The sequence below is a fragment of the Mus musculus genome, chromosome 6 (genome assembly GCF_000001635.26).
Source record: "Mus musculus strain C57BL/6J chromosome 6, GRCm38.p6 C57BL/6J".
In the NCBI taxonomy this organism is placed as follows: Eukaryota; Metazoa; Chordata; class Mammalia; order Rodentia; family Muridae; genus Mus; species Mus musculus.
The window spans coordinates 128806125-128829113 of record NC_000072.6 but is presented as its reverse complement, the minus strand read 5'-3'; the positions used below and the strand labels follow the sequence as shown (position 1 = coordinate 128829113).

Below are 22989 nucleotides of genomic sequence, written 5' to 3'. Positions count from 1 at the left end.
GACTGGCGGGGGGGGGGGGGGGGGGGGGGGGGGGGGGGGGGGCTCCCCTCCCATTATAAGCACAGTTTCTGAGTAAAATCTCGGGCCTTGATCAGTACCTTTGTCTTGGCTCCATTTTCTCTCTCGACCGTCTAGTTTCTCTCTTTTCAGCCCCAGCCTGCCTCCCAGGTGTAGCCGGTCCTTGTAAGCCGCGGGCTGACATACAACACTCTTTTTTTTTCCTTCACACTAGAATAATGCTTATATTTTGCTCTATGCTTCCTACACATCCTAACGTCCACTATTAAAGCAAAAGAGTTCAATATCAAAGCAGGCTACCATAGGAAAGTTGTCTTTCTTAATCCTTGAGATTTTCAATATGTCTTTGACTATAGCCTCTCTAAAACTCCGTATCACGGTTTGGAAAGATATCTCAGCAGATAAGAATGATGTAACACGCCAGATGTGGTCTCAGGAACACCTATAACCCCAGCATCCAGAGGGAAAGAGAAAGAAGGACCGCTAGAGGCTGTTGGTTTTCAGACTAGCTGCAAACACAAAGTCATTACAAGCTCCAAATGAAACCATGCATCAAAGGAACAAGAAAGAAAGAGTATCCAAAATTCTTCTCTGGCCTCTGGGCATGCACATAGGTGTGTACATTCCCAAACACATGCACATACACCACACAGACATACACCGTGTTCACACCCAGGCATAAACACATACACGGACATGGACAAATAAAAATAAATAAAACCCAGGATCACATACAATCGTTCACGCCTTAAGCCCTTTAGATTTCATAACACGTTGTATATGCATAATATCACATTGTATTCTTCTGCACACAACTACACACACCTGCCCACACTCCTTATATTTTATAGCAACAAGATCATTATAGTCCTGACATCTGACATATTTTGCGGTGGAACTATCATTTGGGCAATTAGGTGATCGGATGACTTTGGTCAGTCAGATTCTCCTGACATGTATTCTCAGGAGGGTTTTATTTTTATCTGTTCAATGATGGCCACATAACAAAACTTCTGTTGTAAAAAAAACTACTTTCAGTACTTGGTATTGCCCCTGCCACTCTGTCACAGGAAAAGTGGTCTATCAGCTGCATGGGCAATAACAATCGTCACTGGTTGTTATTTTTAGTTTCTTTACGATTTGTGGCTTAGAGGCTTTTGGAAGCACTTGCTGATGAAAGTATCTCCCCTCACATCTCTTGATTTTAGTAAGGCCACTGTAGATCCATCATGGTCAGGCTTCAGAACATGCAACATTTCAATGTTGGGCTTGCAGAGATGGCTCAGTAGTCAAGAGCACCAGCTGTCCTTCCAGAGGGACAATTCCCACCTTACATGGCAACATGGCAGCTCACACCCACAGAACACCAATACACATACAATAATAAAGTAAACCTAAAAACCACCTTAAACGTCAATCCTCAAAGATTTATTTTTCATCTAATCTCAGCTTCAGACTTCTCTGTACTCTATTGATCTTTCTAATCTATCCTCTTATTCACTGACCCGAAGGCTGTTTGCTTAAGCATAATCCATGAGCCACCTCAAATATTTGGAATGTTATTCACACATTTCCCACTGAAGATACTCGTGATATCTAGGGAAGAGAGGAGGGTTAAGTATAGGAAGTGAATTATTAACAAACTTTCAGGTGATTCTTATATATACTAAAGCCTGAGGTCCTGATGTATTTGAAATTTATATATACACTAACATTTCAGCACTGGTTGAAATTAGTACTGTTGCCTGCTAGGTTTAGTAATCTGAGCAAAATAAATACATAGGATCTCTCAGGATGGACAAGTCTGGAGAATCCCATACACTTGTTGAAGTCTTAGGTTTCAATAGCATGAGTATTGAGTGAGGGGACTGTCATCAGTGACAGCTGAGGACATTTCACAGTGTCTTAAGTGATCTGTGAGATACTAACACAGGCTTACCCATACTTCATAGTCATTATGGTCATGGAAAAATGAGTGTGAGCCCCAAGTTGTCTGTACACATCCCCTGTCTCCTAGAACTCACAGCCAGCAGACTGCTGCCAGTACCCGATACTTGTTCAACTCCACTCTGACCACAGAAAGTGGCTTTAAGGAAATCCTTGATTTTCTTCTTCTTTTTCACTTGTGATATGACAATACCCGACATGGGGGCATTTGTGGTCCTTGCTCTAAGGCTCTAGGCCTACAAATCCTTCGATGAGTTAGCACATCCCATAGACCCAAGTCCTCCACTCCCTGAGCTCTGAATGATGGAGCCCTTAGCTCAGAACAGCACTGAGTGGGACCTGCTGCTTTTCCTGTTGTGTTGCCATGGGTTCTCACCACAGCAGCATCTCCACAATCCACAGCTCCCTTCACAGTATGCAAATTTCAGGAGGATGTTAGAGCTTCAACTCACGTCAGATAGTACCGTGGACATTTGTGTCCTAATCCACATTTTCATAACATAGAATAAAATGTCACACATCTTAATCCCTGGGGGCTGAGGGAAAGGTAAATTTGAACTCAGGATAAATATTTCACTCATTGGAGATCTGAGAGGATAACTCATAACGGATGGTTAGAGGAATAAGAACATAAGAAAGACCTTTCCAGAAATTTGTTAGAAACCAAACCGTACGTTCTGTATGTGGCACATTCTTGTCTAAAGAAAAAAAGAAAAGGAAGCCTGAGAGTAGGACAGACACCAGGTCAATAGCTATGGAGAAACCCTCAGCCACCAGTGTGGGCGGGTGTGGACACACACAGCACAGCATACCCAGCGGACTTCCTTTTTGGCTCATTTCACCTCACAGGACTCAAAGTTTGTCCCTGTTCACGAGGCCGGTGTCAAGTCCCTCCATCTACAATGGATTCAACAACACTGGTCTATGCAGATTTAAACCTAGCCAGGATCCAAGAACCTAAGCATGATTCACCTCCATCTCTTTCCCCAGGTAAGCAGCTTGCTTCTGGCATTTGAATTATCTTCCAGAGTTAAGATTATCCTCCAAAACTTATGGGTGTAAGTCATTGATTTAAAGGTGACAAGCAGGTATATGTTAGAGTTAAATAGTATAGCTATCCTGCCTGCAGAAAACCACAGTTCTACAAATGCCATAGAGTCCATTTTTACTCGTGTAGTCAGAAGGAAATCCGAACATTACTTCTCCTATTCTGCCTTTGCTAAGAATTCTAAGAAAGAATATTTTACTCCCATGAGCCAAGGGGTGGTTTAAGAGATACTTGCTGCATTCCATTGCTAATTCCAAATTCGTCTACAGAACATGGACACTACGATCCCGTTCTACCTTGGTGGCAACCCCAGCTCTCCCTTCACAGTGAAGTGTGTAGACGTCATTGTTAATGTCTTTGTCGCCTGAAAAGGAAGACATTCGTTGTGGGGAAAGTCATAGTAAAAATGAAAGGTCTGAATTAAATTAAAAGCCAGTAATTTTTATATATTAAAATTTATTCAATTTGTTAAAAAGCTGGTTCTTTCTCTCTTGCAAAGTATAACAGCTATAAGTGGAGGAACCACAAGTTACCTGAGCCAGTTGGGAATTAATCTTTCAATGCTGGCCAAAAGTAGCACTCTTGTCCACCAGAGGATTTAATGATTCTAGCAAAAGAAATGTGGAAGTCTACCAAGAGGTGAAGTATGTGACATAAGGATGGCTGAGATGTAAGAGAACAGAAACTCAGGTAGAGAGTGTATAAAATAATCATGAAAACAAAATTCTAGTCTGCTGTCTAACTGAACACAGGGCAGTTGTTTTCCAATATGATGTTCTCTATGTGTTGTAACATGTGGACTTCCAACTTTAGTGGTTCTTGTTAGAAACTATTAAATTGTCAAAGGTTTGAGTCAAGGAGAAAGTCTCAGAGTCACCAAATAAATTTCATTATAATGTTTACGTAAGGGTCAGTGGAGAGTGGAAGAGGGCCTGGTAGATAACTCCACGGGGAGTGATGGTGTCAGCTATTTTGTGTTGGGAAAAAGCAAGTCTTTGTTTTCCCATCATGCCTAACAAAAGTGGAGAAAAGACCTTGTTGAAAATGGTATAAGAAAACCAGCAAGATTCTGCTGAAAAGACCCTGATATAGCTGTCTCTTAGGAGGCTATGCTGGTGCCTGGCAAACACAGAAGTGGATGCTCACAGTCAGCTATTGCATGGAACACAGGGCCCCCAATGTAGGAGCTAGAGAAAGTACCCAAGGAGCTAAAGGGGTCTGCAATCCTATAGGTGGAACAACAATATGAACTAACCAGTCCCCCCAGAGCTCATGTCTCTAGCTGCATATGTATCAGAAGATGGCCTAGTCGGCCATCACTAGAAAGAGAGGCCCATTGGTCATGTAAACTTTATATGCCCCAGTACAGGGGAACACCAGGGCCAAGAAGTGGGAGTGGGTGGGTAGGGAAGTGGGGGTGGGTGGGTATGGGGGACTTTTGGGATAGCATTTGAAATGTAAAATAAGAAAATACCTAATAAAAAAAGAAGACTAATATAGAGAAAAATAATAATGCTTTCCTCAAATCCTACTGTCTATGATCCCAAATCAAGAAAACTAGAGGGCTGTCGAGATGTTTCAGCGGTAAAGGCTAGGCTCACAACCAAATTCATAAAAAGTGTCTAGGAAGTCTTTAAAACAGATAAAAAGAAGTAATCATTATCCTAAAGGTTACTAATCTGGAAATAAACCTGAAGAAAAGAAACAAATAACTAGAATAAAAATAATGTTTGAGCATAATATTTGAAGAGAAAATGCTGACGCACTGGCATAGTAACTGTGAAACCGCCAAGACCTGTTAGCTAAAGGACTCAAACTGTGGTAAGCTCGAAGCACCACGATTAGATCTGCCAGCAAAAAGGACCGGAAAGGGGGACGGGGGCAGTGACCTAGTTTCTTTGTGGTTAAATGACCAAAGGTCTGTTTTGATAGTACAATGGGTAAAATAGGTACGAACGCCCCTGGAGTTTGTTCATTCATTCAGAGATAACTAATTACTATAAGATAAATAATGCTCTGGACATTGGGGAAATAGCCATGAAGAAACAGGAAAACATCTTTCTCCCTGTGGATTTTATATTATTGTGAAGTTTAAAATCAGTGATATAAATACTTGCATCAACAACTTTGAGATGTTGAATGCCAACAAGAAAAGCATCTAGGTGGAACTTGAGAGTTTTGTCTTGAGAGACAGCATCATGTCAAACAGAGTCATCAAGGCAGGCCTTTTAGGGAGATGATGCTGGAGTCCAGCGCTCAAAGATGCTGGGGACCAAGGCTCAGTGTCTGAGAGATGAGTCTTCTAGGAAGCTGGACCTGCGAATGCAAAGGGAGAACATGCCTGTGGTGTTGCAGGGGAACACACATGCCTGGTATGTTTTAGAGATCAAGTCAGGAGGAACGGTGACAGGTGGGAAGGGACTTGGAGGGAATTCCATGGGTGCAGATGTTGAGGGGGAAGCCATTGGAATGCCTAGAACAGTGGAGATGACTTAGCATTGCATGAATATCAAAGAAGAGCTCCATGCAGGCTCTGCCACATAACCAGTGCTCACATAGCTCCTTCGGTATATAAGTTCAATAGTAAAACAAGATAGTACAGGGAACCCAACTCTGAGAAGTAGAGTTCTTTAAATTTTGTCATGGATGGGTTAAAAAAAAATTAAGTCACTCAAGTTACTTTTTACCTATAATTAAAACAAAACAAAAACCCTTGCTTTTTAGAAAAAATAAGAAAATGATATTTGTTAGCAGTTACTGAAGGCCAGATGCTATGCTCAGGAATTTAGAATTATTGCATACAGTCCTCTCTAGAACATTCTATAGCAGATATTGCCCACATCTTATAAATAAGAACATTCATGGGTTATAAAACTATTATGGGCCTTGGGGCTTTGGAGTCTCTTCTGGTGTCCTTCCAACCAGGACACAGAAGCACTGGTGACCCACTGGCCACACCCTCAAACCCAACACAGTGGCTGCTTCCATCCATGACTGTCCCATATCACCTCTCACTGTGATACAACAGTTCTCACTATCCACAAAAGATTGCTTCCAACCTGCACATATGCTGGTCTCTTACATATAATGTAGCACTTACAAGTAACCTGCTTGCATGTGACTGTGTGCTTCAGATAATCTGTAGATTACTTTCAGCCCATTTCAAAGCCATAGGAACAGCTGGCGTGGTGTTTTTGTTTAGAGAACAACGATGGAGAAAGGGTGTGTGTGTTCAACACAAATGCAGCTTTTCACATGTAATTATCTACAGTCTGTACTTTGTTGGGTCTACAATTATGGCTACAAGCATAAGTTAGACTGTCTTTTGTCTCTTCCAGGACATTTTTTTTCTCCCTTGCCAACCTTTCCTCTTATCCTTTCTCTAAAGGAATATTTTAAAAGGAACTAACTTGCTTCAGTGGATGTCATATCTCAATTCTGATCTAGAGACTAGAGACAACTGGTGTTTGTCTTCAACTGGATCAAGCAATTCAGTTGCTATGGATAATGTTAAAAAAAAAAACAATACAGAGAGAAAGTAGAGATGGGTATAAAGGCAATTCTTGAAATTACAATGCAAATAAAGTATAGCCCATCTGATTTTTATTAATAAGAGTTAACTCAAAACATATATTTATTATATTAAGAAATACTTAGAAAATTATATATATCATACATCAAATGGTGCTGTACAGAAGTAAGGACCTTAGCCAGGTATGTGGTTCATACCTATGATACCAGAACCTGAGAGATGGAGGCAGAAGTTCAAGGCCACTCTTAGCCACATGGAGAGCTAGAGGCCAACCTGGACAAAAAGAGAAGGAAGAGCAACTGAAAGTCAACTAGGAAAGCTTTTTTAGATAGAGTTCATTAAACCATTGTGATTGTAAATGTGAATAATACAGGCCAAAGGAGAGCAGTGGGGAAGTATAATAGTTACAGGCATAGGAGCTAACTAGTATTTCTCCATAGTATTTTCATAAATTAAACTATTGTTTTTGTTTCCCATATGACACCCATACTTTCAAGGTTGTCTTAAATCAAAATTAGTTGACCAAATCATGATACTTTATGAACACGTTTCATAACTTGATGTACCCCAACTTCTTATAAACATGAGAACTCATTGTATAGTAATTGATATGGTCACCAAGAGAAGCAAAGATATTGGGGCCAGTCATTCATCAATGTAGCATTGTAGATGTAGGCATGTGTTACATAAACCACAGTACCCCCTTTGTCTGCCATTTTAATTTCTGCACTTTCATAACCTGTAGTCAACAACAGTTGATAAATATTAAGTGGAAAATTTCAGAATAAGTAACTCTGTGTTTTAAGTTGGACATTGTTTTTGAAAAGCACAATGAGATGTCACACAATCGTGGTCAAGACATGAGTCGCTCCTCACCACCTGCCAGTCACCCAGGTTGGTGGCTCAAAAAACTGTCATTTTACTGAATAGTGGCCTCAAACTGAGAGCACTTTAAATGCTAGCAACCCTGTTGTGTCAAAGAGAGGTGGCCATAGGACTCTTCCCTTATATGAAAAGTTGAAAAACTCTATTTAAGGAAAGGAAAGGAAAAAAAAAAGATTTTTTCACTAAATGTCAAGCTGTAAAAGTTATAGCCACAGTATGCATATGCATGTGCTTAGTTAAGATGGAGAACTCTGTGTGTGTGTGTGTGTGTGTGTGTGTGTGTGTGCCTTCTATAAATGAAGAGCCTCCTTCTTGGCGGAAATGCTGGCTCCTATCCACAATAGAACTTATTTTTGTAAAGTCCTCCCTCAGCAGTTTTCAGAACATCTTCCTCATCGGTCAAGTTCGTCCCTCCTCACGCCCCTTTCACATGAAACATGTACGAGTAGTCAAGTAGTCCTATGTTATCAGAGAAAACACTGTTTGACCCGACTCATCTTGAAGAACTGTACAGTAAGCTGGCTGAGAAAGGTTCTTTTCTGCACCCCACCCCACCCCCAATTTGAATCCATGTTAATCACCTCTGACTTTCATTCCAAATGCACTCAAGTAGATTAAACGTGTATCGTCTTTAACTTCTCAGACACCTGTCGGTGCCCTCGCTGGCATCGGTTGGCTCTGAAATTTGGCTGTGCTGGCCTCATCCTTCTTGTGCTGGTCGTGATTGGACTCTGTGTCTTGGGTAAGTGAGACAGAATTCTTTCTCTATTTCAACTTCTTCACATGATCTGGCTACCTTGAGCCTGGGGAAAGATCAATGATGAGCAGTTACGGGACAATGTCCCCTCTTACACTTCCTTTCTTCCCAGTTCTGTGAATCATTATAGGGTGACACATGTGTACTAGAACTCTGCAAAAGGTCACACAGGTGACAAGGTGACAATAGCAATGAAAGCCACAATGCCTAAATATGAGCTTATTAGGTGTCTACTGAACCTCAGGAGGCAGTCAGGAACCTTCTCCTTGGTGTGGATGTGAGGATACTCACAGACGACACTGTGGGTGTGAGTATACTTCCAGAGAAGTTAGGAGTGTGAGCAGAGTGAGAGCCTCAGCTGTGCCCTTAGATAACTTGTAGCCTGACAGCCCTGTGAATCAAAATGATCCTGTTTCTTTGTTCTCTCTTTATTCTGTCTCCCACCAGTCTGTTGTTAACATGTTGCTAATGCATTGTCTCCTGGCCATACTGAAGCTTGTGGAGATGGCTTCACTTCCTGAAGTGATAGATACAATACGCATTCTAGTTTAACAGTTTTTCATCTTCTGCCTGTGTTTTCTTATCACCAGTGCTATCAGTACAAAAATCATCAGTACAAAAAATCTGCGCGGATGTTCAAGAGAACAGAACACATACAACAGGTAAATTTGACATTCTAGTCTTTGATCACTATCATGACACTTTTAGGCAAGCTCACACCATTGTGAGTCTTATGTTTGAGAAAACAGAAGCGTGAAAAAGTTAAGACCTTGTCAAAAGTCATGTGACCTGTAGATGATGGTGCAGGACACTTCACTGAAGCTATGTGACCTTGAGATCTAGCATCTTAGCTACCTGGCCATGCTTCCTCAGACTGCAAGCCCAGTTGGTCACTAATAGACAAATATCAAGCTAAAAAGTAAAGTATGGGGGCTTAAGAGACAGCACAGTGGTTAAGAGTGCTTGTGTGTAAGTGTGTAAGCAATATAACCCCAGCATCTATGTGATAAACACCCCAGCCCTGCAGTGGGTAGAGACAGGATGGTCACTGAGGCCTGCTGGCTTTCAGCTTTGCAGAAAAACCATTAGCATCATGTTGAAGGAAAGGTCTGCTTCTAAAGGATAGGTGAGGAGGGAGAAAGGGGGAGATGTTACATTCTTCTCTGGCCTCTTCATGTACATAGGAGTCTGTACTTGCACACACGTGCACATGAACCACACACATAAAAAAATAGAATATGCTTTAGAGAAATGCTTTAGACTCAGTGTTAGATTATTACTGTGGGGAGACAACATGGCCACAGCAACTCTTATAAAGAAAAGCATTTAGGTGGGCTTTGCTTACACTTTCTGATGCTTAAGTCCATGCCATCATGGTGGGGAGCATGGCAGCATACAGGCAGACATGATCCTAGAGAAGCAGCTGAGAGTTCTATATCTGGATCTGCAGGGAGCAGGAAGAGAGGACACTGAACCTGGTTTGGGCTTCTGAAATCTCAAAGCCCAGCCCCCATGAACACTTCCTTCAATGGGACTATACCTCCAAAAGTAGTGCCACTCTCTGTTGACTAAGCACTCAAATATATGAGTCTGGGGAGGGAGGGGCTATTTTTATTCAAACTACCACAAGAAATACTTGATTGTTTTAATAAATTTGTCAGATAGTTAACTTTATCTGAAGTTAATTAATAGAAACAAAAATAAAGTCTTTGATATTTATACATATTAAATATGTCATAACAGCAATCTTGTTCCTGTACATATTGATAAAAGTGTTAGTTAGTAAACACTACTGTGTATAATCAGCTGTGTACAGCAAGAACAGGGTAGAAATACACCATGTCTTTCTCTTGCTTCAGGTTGTTCAGCTAAGCTAGAGTGCCCACAAGACTGGCTTTCACACCGAGATAAGTGCTTTCACGTTTCTCAAGTTTCCAACACTTGGAAGGAATGTCGAATTGATTGTGATAAAAAAGGAGCCACTTTGCTGCTCATTCAAGACCAAGAAGAACTGGTAAGCTGTTCAATAAAATAGAGACATTAGCACATTCTTTAAACTAAACCAACATCTCTAGACTTAACAGATTTTCCACACAGAGGAAGTGGAGACTTTACATTATAGAAGCTCATAGTCTGAGAGACTAATTGGACATGTGAGCCAATAACTGCATGTAAGGAGAGTGTCCTTTAGACCATTAATAGAGGTCACAGATTTCATAAAGGAGGAAGAATTAACCGTTGGGGACTCAGCATGGGTACAGGTTTCAGGAGGCTGGTAGAATGTGAGTCACTAATACACAGAGTCAGGGTTAAGTCCTCTGCTCTGTTTGGATTGCAGAGATTCCTACTGGACTCAATAAAGGAAAAATACAATTCATTTTGGATTGGACTAAGTTACACATTAACAGACATGAACTGGAAGTGGATAAATGGCACAGCTTTCAATTCTGATGTGTGAGTACTAGAAGAGCTAATTTGAATATTCATTTCTGTTGCAGGGGCTTTTGGGGGTCCCCTTGGGGCTAATAGTAAAGACATGGAGAATCTGTGTAGTCTAAGCCTTTTACGTTAGCCTTTCTGCTGGGGACTGTCCCTCAGCAGCCACCTACTCCACCTGCCTCACCTGCCCCCATGTCTGCATCAGGGCACTCTCTGCTCTGCCCACTTCCTCCTCCAGGTCCAGCCTCTAGAACCTATCAACACACATAATTGCTTCTCATTTCTTTATCTTTTTTATACTTTCCTATACTTTACATGGAATCCCTTAAGCAGCACATTTCAAATTTTGGTGAAAATATGTAGCCGCCTGAGGCCACAATAACTGAGTTCCTGAGTGGGAGGCCGGAGCTGTATGGAAGGAAACGGTGGGTGAGAGAAATAATGGAGGCCAAGACATGTTTCTGTTCAAGGCCCCAAAGTTTACTAAGAGTCTGTGCTTATAAAGGGGGAGGCTCATCCCCCCCCCCCACACACACACACACACAACCCATTCTTGGTGCCTGTTGCCAGCCTGTAGGGGATCTGCCAGATGCTATCTCCAGAATATCTCAAGGGCCTCTCAGCAGGTAGCAGTGTCTTGGAGAAGAACAGTAGCAAGGGACAGAACAATAGAGCCATCTAAGTCATAAGGCTCCACCCCAGGTGGTCTCATACTCGGTGGCAGCAAGGTCAAAGTCAGCCTACTCAAGGCTGGGGGAGGCTACAAAAATACAGAACAGGGAGTCTTCAGATGCCTTTATCAGGTCCCAACTGACAGGTTGAGCATCACAAATGTTTTTTTTCCAGAGAAGCAAAGGACAGTTTAAACTCCAGTTATCTATAGGAAGTACTAATAAACAATCTGATGTAAACCCACCAATTTCTGTTGCACTTGGAGGAGCACGAAAACAAATCCTAGGAATATTTCATGTTTTAAAGAAACAGATTCACAAGACTTTTGTCCTGTTTTCTTGGAGTGTTCTAGCAAGCTCTCAGACTTCTACAGCTATATTCCTAGGCTGTGCCATGACAACAACATAGTATAGATAGATTATGAAAGAAAAAATTACAGTAAATATAAGTATGAATCTTTGACATCTGAGAGAAACTACCCACATATTAAGTTCTTGCAGAGGATGCAATAAAATTGCTTATCAACCAACTTTTTGATGATAAAAACATTGTTGTCACCATTATAAAATATCTGAGATAAACAAGAATGGAAAGATGATTGGGTATCTTTTTTTTTTTTTAATTTGAGAGGTCTCAGTCTATAGACTGTTGCTCCATCACTGTGACTCCTGTGGCAATGCAGAAACACAGTAGAAGGGCAGAGACAAGCCAAGATGCTCAGACAGGAGCAGAGAGAAAGGAGACACAGGGGGAAGATAATCCTCTCAAAGACCTAGCCTCTTGCTGGGAGGCTCACTTCATTTAGCTGGAAACTCAATGAGTTAGTCCATTGACAGAATTGGAGTCCTCATGACCCAATAACCCATGGGTAGCATCAGCTGGACACAGGGGTTTCAATATGTGCCCAGTTAGGACACACATGGTTCATAAGCCATACATGAATGTGGATCACAAAGCAGCCATTAGCTATTTGATCTTCCGTGTCTCATTTTCTTATTATGTGAGATTGTCGAGACAACCACAAATACAATGGGAAAGATGATGCCTCATAGTTAAGTTATATATTTTAGCAGAACTCATAATTATTGGTACATCGAGGAACAATGCATCACAGCTCCAGAGACAGTAGGACCTGGGAGAGGTCTTTTAATGGAGCCAATAAATAAGATGGACTAAAGTCTCATGCAATAATCATCATTATTCAGAGCCACAGACAATTTATACTGAAGGCTGAGAAAGTTCATATGAGTTCAAGCTGTAGACAGTAACAAAGACAGGTTGAGTTTGAAAAATGTGTTTTTCCAGAGGAGCACAGGGCAGTTTAAACACCAGTTATCTATATGAAGTAGTAATAAGCAATCTGAAGTAAACTCACCCCTGTCTGTTGCACTTGGAGGAGCACAAAAACCAATTCTAGAAACATTTCATGTTTTAAAGAAACAGACTCACAAGACTCTTGACCTATTTTCTTGTAGTGTTCCCACAAGCACTCAGACTTCTACAACTATATTCCTGGGCTGTGCCATGACAACAGCACATGTCTGTTTTCATTCCTGCTCAGTTTCAGGAGCTTGTTGTTAAGACTTGTGAGTTGTTTACTTACTGAGATTTAAGGAGCTTCCCTTTAGAACTTTATGATTATTATTTATTTAATTATTATTATTATTTATTTTGTTGTTGTTTTGTTTTTCAAAACAGGGTTTCTCTATATAGTCTTGGCTGTTCTGGAATTCAATTTGTAGATCAGGCTGGCCTTGAACTCATAGAGATCCACCTGCCTCTGACTTCCAAGTGCTGGAATTAAAAGTCACCACCACCCAGCAAATTTTCTGAATCTTAATGAGCCTCCCTCCAGGATGGAACATTTCAGATCAGAAGAAATGGCTACACAACAGTGTGTGTGACCCTTTGAGTTTAATTCTGATTGCTAACTTGAATACGAATAGGGGATTATTCATGGAAGCATAGGCAAATTAATGGCTATATCACTGAAGAAAATAACATCTTCTCACCTAGCAACTATTAACTGCCCATAACCTCAAGGAAGTCTGGGGTCTCAAGAGCTCCCTTTCTACCTGGGATGGAATGTTGGCCATCCCGTCCCAATCTTGTGCAGGTTTTGTGCAGGTCATCACAGTGGCAATGAGTTCATGAGTGACCGACCGAGTCAAGCCCGGAAGAAATTTTCATGGCACTCCTCCTGTCCTCTGGCTCTCACAGTCTTTCCATCCTCTTCTCCATGATGTTGCCTGTGACAGGTGGTAGGGGTGATGGAGTAACTGGCCTACTTAGGGCTGAGCGTTCACCTATCACTTATTCTCAGAACTGTGACCACTTGTAAGTCTCTGCATTAACTACTTCCCACTACACAGAGAAGGTTCTGTGCCTAAGAACTGTGTGTTCCATGGTCCTTAGAAGTCTAGAGGAGAAGATGGCCAACTCGGGAGAATTATAGAAAATCCTAAACACTAAGGGCGGTTATTTTCTTCCTCCTCAGACTAAAAATCACTGGTGTCACTGAAAATGGCAGCTGTGCCGCCATCTCAGGAGAAAAAGTGACTTCTGAGGGCTGTTCTTCAGACAACCGTTGGATCTGCCAAAAGGAACTAAACCATGAAACCCCGTGTAATGACTCCTGACTGCGAATCCCATCCTGATTACTTTACCATCCGCACCAGATCTCTGCACCTAACCTGTCTCTGCTGTCTGCCTCCCAGTGCAGTTAGTGGCACAGCACATGGACTCTGAAAACACTGGGATTCTTAAAGGTTCTTCATTGTATAAATGGAAGTGTACACAGACACAGATGTGCCGTTCTAAGAGGAGTTCTGTGGAAAGAAGCCCTGGTAGCTGAGGGGCACCTGATTTTAATCCTTGAGTCTGTGTGACCTTTGCTGGTCTCTGTCCCTGAGGTCACCTGCAGACAGCCTCGGAAGACTATTGGGGAAATCTCCATCTCTCCTCTGTCCCCTACTAGCCACCACACTGAGGAATAGAATATTGACTAATGCCTTTGCTCTCAAATGACACCAGAAGCCCAGGGTTAGGGGATTTGGGGGAGAGACTGACAGGTTTAAATAGCACCCACATATCCTGGGTAAACTGAGCTCTGGGCACGTGATGCCTCTACCAGGCCATGATGTACCAGCAGACCCTGAGCCAAGGCTGGCACCTTGGGGCTAGGCTTCTCAGCTCCATTACTGGCAGAGAGGGCCTTCTTTTCTTTGAAAGGTTTTGGTTTATGTGACAGAAAAGCAAACTAAGGTAACTTACCTCTTCCTGCCGTCCTTTTTGCTCTAGTTTGCTTCACAGTTCTTCTTTCCATGATTGGGGAAAATTAAGCTTTAAAAAGATACATCTTTTGAATGTCCCCTTTTCTAAAAATTTGCCAAACTTTCCATGAAAATAAAAGGAGTATGAATATTGAATTTACTTTATAAGGAGACCTAAAATGTCTTTAAAAAATGGGCTTCTACAAGTTCTTATCATTCCATTTCAAATTGAATTACTTAAACTGAAGTACATGATATCATGATTCCAATGAATTCTCCACTTCTATTTGCCAGGAACAAAGAGTTTTAATATTTGATAATAATGACTTTCAATACACTGACACTCAAAGAATTAATTCATTTTGTGAAAATTCCTAGAAATCAATTTACCTAAGGAAAAACTTCAGAGAAAAGCAGCGCTAGAAATCAATCCTTAACAACAGTGGTGTTTTAGGAGCCTATAACTGTTAAGTGCATGGAGCATGCAGCTAAGCAGATATGAGCAGGAGGGATCCCATGTAAGAAAGTAAGACACCAGAGGACTTTCTCAGTGGCCATATATGCTACCAATGAATATGCTGATGAGAAGGGAAGGCACAGCTGTGGGGACATCTTGGTCCTGAATCAATGTCAGCAGAGTAGATAAATGAAGCTGTCTCCCAAAGGCAGGAACTTGACATTGACATAGGAGAGAGGAACCCAAAAGACATTTTTTTAAAATCCACCATCTAGATCCCCGAGGGCTGCCACCCACCTCCAGACCAGCCTGCTCCAGTATTCTTCTGGAGTTTGTTATGAATTCTTTTGCTTTGCTAAATAAACATGGGCTCTATCAGTGTCTTAGCTGAACTCTTTCCTGTGGAAGACAAAAAGAAAGAAGAAATCTTTATCTGGTGTATCAGTGTAACTTTTTGCCAACCTGACACAAGGCAGGGTCATTTGAGAGGAGTGGACCTCAATTAAGAAAACAACTCCACAAAACTAGCATGTAAGCTAGCCTGTCTGGCATTTTCTCAATTAATAATTGATATGGCAGGATCCCCTCTGTGGATGGTGCCACCCCTGAGAAGGTGATCCTGGATAATATAAGAAAGCAAAATGAACAAGCCAGGAGGAGTGAGTCAGTAAGCAGCCCTCCTCCATCGCCTCTCCTTCAGCTCCTGCCTCCGGGTTCCTGCTCTGAGTTCTTCACCTGACTTTCCTTAGAAGATTTGTTGTTTACCACAGCAATAAAAAGCTGACTAAAATACCTGGTAATGAAATGATCCACAATTAAGATAGTTACTGACAGGCATACTGAGTAATCCAATTAAAAGTTTGAGTCCTTTATTAATGGCCAGATCAAGAATGGGCTTGCATCTCCAAAAATTTTTTTGACGCCTGCCCTAGTTAGTTTTTCATTGCTGTGAAGAGACACCATGACCAAGATAACTCTTATAAAGGCAAACATTTCATTGGGGCTGGATTACAGTTTCAGAGGTTCAGTTCATTATCATCATGGCATGAAGCATGGCAGCCTGCAGGCAAACATAGTGCTAGAAGAGAAGCTGAGAGTTCTACATCTTGATCTGAAGGCATCCAGGAAAGGACTGACCTCCAGGCACCTAGGGGGAGGGTCTCAAACACACCTGAGCGCACAGGCCAGCAGACTAAAACCTAAACCCCAGCCAAATGAACACCTGTCATCCCACGGGGCAGCTGAGGGGCTGTTGGGAAGTTTATTATGAGAGGCATCAAGGGAGGCAGAGAGATGATTCAGTCAGAAAGGGATTGCACATGGGTAAGAGGACCTGAGTTTGATGGATTCAGAGCTTGCACAGTATAAGACAGAGATGTAGAAAGAATTTGTAGTCCCAGCCCTGGTCAAGCAAGAGACAGACAGAATCATGAGCTGGCTGTCCAGCTAGTCTAGAATAATTGGAGAGTTCCAGGCCAATGAAAGATCGTCTTTGTAAAAATGAGGGGGACTGCTGAAGGTCATATCATTTTCTAAATTGATTTGATGTGAAGCATTTTAAATTGCATATTAATGGAAAAAATGGGGTTTGCCAGTGTGAAATGGAGCCTGCTGCCTAGCCCAGTGACCTGGGTGTGATTCCTGGAGACCCAAATGGTACACGGACAAAACTGATTATGGACAACTGTTCTCTGCCTCTCAGGGTTACCTCCAGGCTCCTGGTGAGACAGTGTCTGTTATTCCTCACCTAACAGACCTGGAGGTGCTTGGTTCTCTCACCAGGGAGGTAAGCTTACATCAAAGTAGTGATTGATGGCCATACATTACCATGTCACCCTCTTCCCTGTCTACTGTATGGGAATCAGAGCTTAAGCATGCAGGATTGTATGTGACCAGTCTTGAGAAACCATATTGGCTCTGATTTCAAGTCCTTAGAACCCAGGTCCTGTGACCTGACTGTGCTGCTGTCTATTGCTTCATGAAGTTAATAACACTTTTTAATAAATGTTTTACTCCCAGCAATCCAGAAAAAAAAAAAAAGCCCACTCCACAGTGACACAATTCCTCCAAAAAGGTCATACCTACTCCTACAAGGCCACCTCCTAATGGTCCTACTCCCTGAGCCAAGTATATTCACACCACCACAGTGCCTGAGCTCAGGGGTACAGCATTTTAAAACCATAATTGCAAATTGCCAAGGTGGGAGAACATTAGCGAGAGATTTAGAGTTGCCTAGAAACATCTGCATTCTTTACAAGGCTCAGAGGCATCTTCCAGATACTACATACTATGTGTGAGCCATGGTCAAGGTCATGGACAGTTCTAAAAGCATAGCCAAGATGGACGTGGCTGTTGGAGTTGGAGGGCTGAGAAGTGAACAGGCAAACTCATTGGGACAGGATGGTGTCCCCTCAGTCTTTTCAGTAACACAGTGGCACCATCAGAGCACACATCGGAAGGGAATATTCCCATCAATGATCATGTGCACGCTTGCCTCCTGGGATGGTATTGCTAACACTTTATAACACTGTTTAAGATTTGCCGAGTCCTGCCTGATGGCTCATGGTTCACCCCACACAAGAATGTAGTGTATGAAATCAAATAATCCTAAAGTACACATTGGGTGGAAATGTTTCTCATAACTCCCAAGAGAAGAAGAAGAAGGTCTGTCTCTGTCTCTTCTTCAGCATCAATTCACTATTTTGGAGGATTCCACTGGGATCATCTCTGGAACTCTAGCTATGAAGGTGGAATTCCACCAGGAAGGCTTGTGACATATCAGGTAGTCACCACCTCACCTGACAGACTCAGTGTTTATCGATACAAACTAACGGCAACTCTAAGCTACATCCCAAGTGTGGTTTCCCATCAATTAAAAACAAAATGAGAGTTGAATGGTCATGAGGATATGGAGGAAAGATAAAGTGCCACCCGGGTAGGAATGAAGGCTGACATGGCCGTTCTGAAAATCAGCAAGGGACATCTACTTGCCATCCAGCAATCCCACTCTAGCCCTATGGCCTGATTTAAAAAAAAAAAAATTGAAATGTTTTAGTTTAAATTTTCAAGGATGGAGGATGGGACAGGAAAGAGATAAGGGAATATAATCAGTTAGAAGTTATAGCAAAAACCAACAAAAGACCTTCCTCCTTTCAGGTACATATGTTACAAGTGGCGCACGCCTTTAATCCCAGCACTCAGGAGGCAGAGGCAGGCAGATTTCTGAGTTCGAGGCCAGCCTGGTCTACAAAGTGAATTCCAGGACAGCCAGGGCTACACAGAGAAATCCTGTCTCGAAAAACCAACATTAATTAATTAATTAATGAACTGATGCTGGACAGGCATGACAGGGCACTGCCTCTCCCTATGAGTTAGAAACTGTCCTCATAATAAATCTAAATAATCCAGCAGCAGCAAGGGCCTTCCCAATGGTCTTCCCCTGAGTCCCTAAACTGTGCCCACTTCCTCTTTTCCCTGTCTGTTATCCACAGGCAAAGTGAATTCATCATTTACAGTCTCTGCTTTCCTTCCCAAGTGTTATTTATTAAAATGATTTTGATGCAGGGCCTGGAGACCCATGCCAGAGATAACAACATCGAGGGAGGAGGCTCAAGAGTTCAAGCCCAGGCTGGGCTACATAGCTAGAGTTTGTCTCCGGAAGCTAAAGCCCAACAAAACTAACGCTTTGGGGATGAACTTGAACTAATTTCCAAAAGCCCTCCAGCCTTGATGGTGAAAAATGTGATCATTGACCAGGACCTGGTCTTTTTCTTGCTAATATCAACAGTAACTCAACAAAATCTATTATTTAAGGTAAACCTGAACCCAATAGTTTCATTTTTAACAGTATATTGGGGTTAAAGTCAGTACCTTACAGAGATAATCGGAAGGCTATTTTCATATTGCAGACTATTCATACAGCCAAGATATGGAACCACCTAGATAACAATGTGTAAGACTCTAATGAGCCTTAGCTACCAGAGACTCCTCTCTCCCCACCCCTCCCTGCCCCATGCCAGTGAACCAGAGCCGGTGATCAATGCAAAAGTAAGAGGAGTTTATTGTTCCAGCATGCTGGGGGGTCACCTTGCATCCAAAGGAGAGTCAACTACCCCAGTCAGCCTGTTCAGCCAGTTTTTATACAGTTTTCAGAGGTAGACTAGAGCAACAGCAACTAGACACAGTGTGATTGGCAGAACAACATGACTTTTAAACTGATTGGTCCTTAGGGAATGAGGTAGCAAGGGATTCCCTTGTCTGGGAGTGGCCAAGGGTTGGCCCATCCCGAGAAAAGTAATCTGTCTCTATCTTCAGGAGGGGAGGGGTGCCTATGTGCTCAATGACCTCTCTCTTCCAGGAGGGGAGGGGTCTGGTGGAATTTTCCGAAGGTGCTGAGCTGACCTCTTCAAACTCACAGTTGAGTATTAGTTTCCTCAGTTGCCCATCAGAGCCTTATGTTTCAATAATGTTACAAAATTAACCATCAAGAGAGTCAGGACTCAGACCCAGAACTCTCTCTGATCATTGCTTCAGTTTTTAGCTGGGCAGTGGACTGTGAGAGGAACCTGGTCCTCAGTAGAGATTAAAAGCCAAGTAGGAGCTTAGCTTGCTCCCAGGACCAGCCCTCTGCCATATAGCCACAGCCCGCCATCAGTCATGTAAGGGTAACCAATTCCCCATGCCCTTCCACATGTAGATGAGGCATCCCTAATATCTCAGAACAAGACAACAGGAAAAGAGATGCAATCTTTGGTCAGGTATGCTCAAGGCACAGATCTCCATGCTAATAAGGTACCTTTATGCACAGAGGGCATTATCAATAAGATTCCCTTCCCAGACATTCCTCCCTGCAAAAGTCCCGCATCCCCAAACCGCCCAGCCCTGTGGTGGAGCAGACTTGGGATCACAACCCTACATGTAGTCATCTTTCCACTATGCCAATTTGTTCTGCTTTGTTTTGTTTTTATTTTTATTTTTTTTGTTGTTGTTGTTGGTGGTGGTGGTAGTTTTTTGTTTTGTTTTTGTTTTGTTTTTGTTTTTGAGACAGGGTCCTGAAGCCCTGTGTAAATTTGAAGGACGGCCCTCAAATCCCCTCGTCTTGCTTCAGGAGTGCTGGGATTAAAGGCAGCTGAGATTAAGCCCAACCCCACAAAGCCACTTTGTACGTTGACTCCTGTTGTGTGAATCCTCTCAGGGCTTCCTCCCTACCTTCTGAGGAATCTTTGCACATTTCTCTAGACCCAGCAATACAAGACATTATCTTAGGAAGTTTTGAGTTCACAGCAGGAGTCTTAGCTCATAGATTGAAAGGGGAATCTGTCGCCACCTTGGGTCCATAACGCAGTGCTGCAACTTGGAAAGCAAAGTGCATTGGGGAGAAATTTCACATTTGCCACCTGGTGGAGCCTTGGCAGGCCCTGTGTTATGATAGATAGCCATAAAGTGTGAGAGACCAAACTGTGGGAAACTAGGCCCTCAGTAACTCTCACCCTGAAGATCCGCTGACCCTTTGAAGGGAATTATGTCACCCCTTCCTTCATTGCCTCCACCTTGCGCCTGAGACTGCCAGCTTCACTCCCTCCTTCACTTGGCGCCTAGAACTGCTTAGATTAAGGCAGCTTCACCTCCTCCTCCATGTCTCCGTTTGGTGCCCGGGACTGTTTCAGGGCCAACATTCCAAGATAAGCTACAAGAAGCCTGTAATCAGCATTCACCCCAGATGTCCATCCCTTTCTCTATATTTTATTATGCCCCCTCAACCCCTCCCTATTTTCTCTCACTGTGTGCTTATAATCAGACTTCCTAAGCCTTGACAACTCTTTGCTTGGTCTCGCTCCCCTTTCTCTGCCCGTTTCTCTTGCAGGCCTCAGTCCTCCTTGACCCATGGAATAACTAAGCCCTGCTGGACGGGACAATAAAGCCAGTGACCTTTCAATCTGACTCATTTTGGAGGGATTTGTTCAGTAGTAAATAGTACTTTTTAATACAACGGATAATCAGAACAGCAATATTTTCTTGCTCCTTTGGCTCCACGTTCAGCATCTGGGGCTAGCTTTAATGATGCCTCAGAGTCACAAGTTATTTCTATTTACATAAAAACAAATTCAGAGAATGTCTTCTGTTGGGAGCTATTAAGACAACACAATTGTCCTGATCTCTGAATTGGGCCTCTCCCCCCGAGAAGAAAAGGGGGTCAAAAGCGGTCCACCGGACGCACTGCTCCGAGAAAGTCAGCGCCGGATGTCCTGACCTCAAGATGTACCCTGATACCGCCAAGTTCCTGCTTCCCCTTGTAGTCGCCAAAAGAAAAATTTCCACTGCCCCATCCCTCCTGCTGAGAAGTACTTCCTCTTTTTCTGCTGCCCCATCTCTCCTGCTGAGGTGCATTTCCTCTGCCCCATTCCTTCTGCTGAAAGGCACTCTCCCCCTTTTGCTTGTGAATTTAAACCTTGGGCCTGGCTAATACATTTGGGGCTTTGATGCAATTCAGAACAGTTCCAAGTCGTTATGTGCACAAGGCCCTTGTCTCTCTATACCCCCCCCCCATTTGGTTATTAGGAGAAGGTCCCCTCGAGACCCTCGAATAACTGGACCTGCTGGATGGGTCAGTCTTCCTAAAGCAGTTACAAATAACCTGCTTCTTCTCATAAACACATCCTCAGTGCAATCATGTGTCCCAGTGCTGAAGTGAATATTTTCATGTGACTGCCATTACCCAGCACTGAATCCGTTCTTATACTTAATTCTTTTTTAAATTTTGGGTTTTTGTTGTTGTTTGTTTCGAGACAGAGTTTCTCTGCACAGCCCTTTACACAAAACAAAGAAAATGCATACATAAAACGCTAGGGGGAGCCAGGCAGTGTTTACAACTGAGATAGGAACAGCCCTATCTAAAATCAGATATTCACAGGACCCAGGTACAATGCTAGTCTATTGTTAAACCCACCACCAGGGGTCCCTTAGTAAATACCTGATTATGCTATTCCTCTGGGCCTAGTAAAAAACATGCACTAGGGGAGTTCCATTCTACTAACCCTTTCAGGAATAATACAATACTCCAGTTCCTCTTTAACCCACAACCCACCTTCTTTCTACTATTATGCAATGTAGGCTGCCATTCATGTCTGTGATGAGAATTCTAATATACTATGTCGAACTAGCCCTGAGATTACTAGCTCCTATCCAGCAAACTGAAATACCTGATTCCTTTTTTTTTTTTTTTTTTTTTTTTTTTCGAGACAGGGTTTCTCTGTGTAGTCCTGGCTGTCCTGGAACTCACTCTGTAGACCAGGCTGGCCTCGAACTCAGAAATTCGCCTGCCTCTGCCTCCCAAGTGCTGGGATTAAAGGCGTGCACCACCATGCCAATACCTGATTCCTAACTGTCAACCCTGGGGCATTTCGTCTGAATAGGTAAAAACATTCTTATGAAATTTCAAACCCAGGGTCAGCTCAAGGACTGCCTAGGACATTGATGAAAGTCAGGCAGTAGAGTTCAACCTGATTAAGGTATTTGTAAAATCATTTCTTGAAGTACCCAAGGAGCTGAAGGGGTCTGCAACCCTATAGGTGGAACAACAATATGAACTAACCAGTACCCCTAGAGCTCGTGTCTCTAGCTGCATATGTAGCAGAAGATGGCCTAGTCGGCCATCTTTGGGAAGAGAGGCCTCTTGGTCTTGCGAACTTTATATGCCCCAATACAAGGGAACTTCAGGGCCAAGAAGTGGGAGCGGGTGGTTAGGGGAGCAGGGCGGGGGAGGATATAGGGGACTTTCAGAATAGCTTTTGAAATGTAAATGAAGAAAATATCTAATAAAAAAATGGAAAAAAAAATCATTTCTTGGAGGCAAGTATAATAAAACAATACTGAAAGAAAGCACACAGATCCATTGACAGACAAACACAGTAACAGGTTTGGAGCATTTGTGCTAAGGTTCCAGGAGACTGAGTTTCTGTGAAA

At 42.6% G+C, this 22989-nt stretch overlaps 1 protein-coding gene across 2 annotated transcripts; it reads left to right on the top strand.

Annotated features, from left to right (window-relative positions):
- The first annotated feature begins 2798 nt into the window (after positions 1-2798).
- Positions 2799-15408, top strand: Klrb1b (killer cell lectin-like receptor subfamily B member 1B). 2 transcript variants are annotated; one of them, NM_030599.4, is made up of 6 exons: positions 2799-2955; positions 8074-8172; positions 8778-8849; positions 10047-10201; positions 10526-10641; positions 13796-15408. In NM_030599.4, the coding sequence occupies exons 1-6, from the start codon at positions 2868-2870 to the stop codon at positions 13935-13937; spliced, it is 672 nt and encodes a 223-aa protein (NP_085102.4). In that variant the 5' UTR covers positions 2799-2867; the 3' UTR covers positions 13938-15408. The 2 variants fall into 2 exon arrangements, with proteins under 2 accessions (NP_085102.4, NP_001351544.1); NM_001364615.1 differs by lacking the exon at positions 10526-10641 and having other exon boundaries at positions 2806-2955.
- The last annotated feature ends 7581 nt before the right edge of the window (positions 15409-22989 follow it).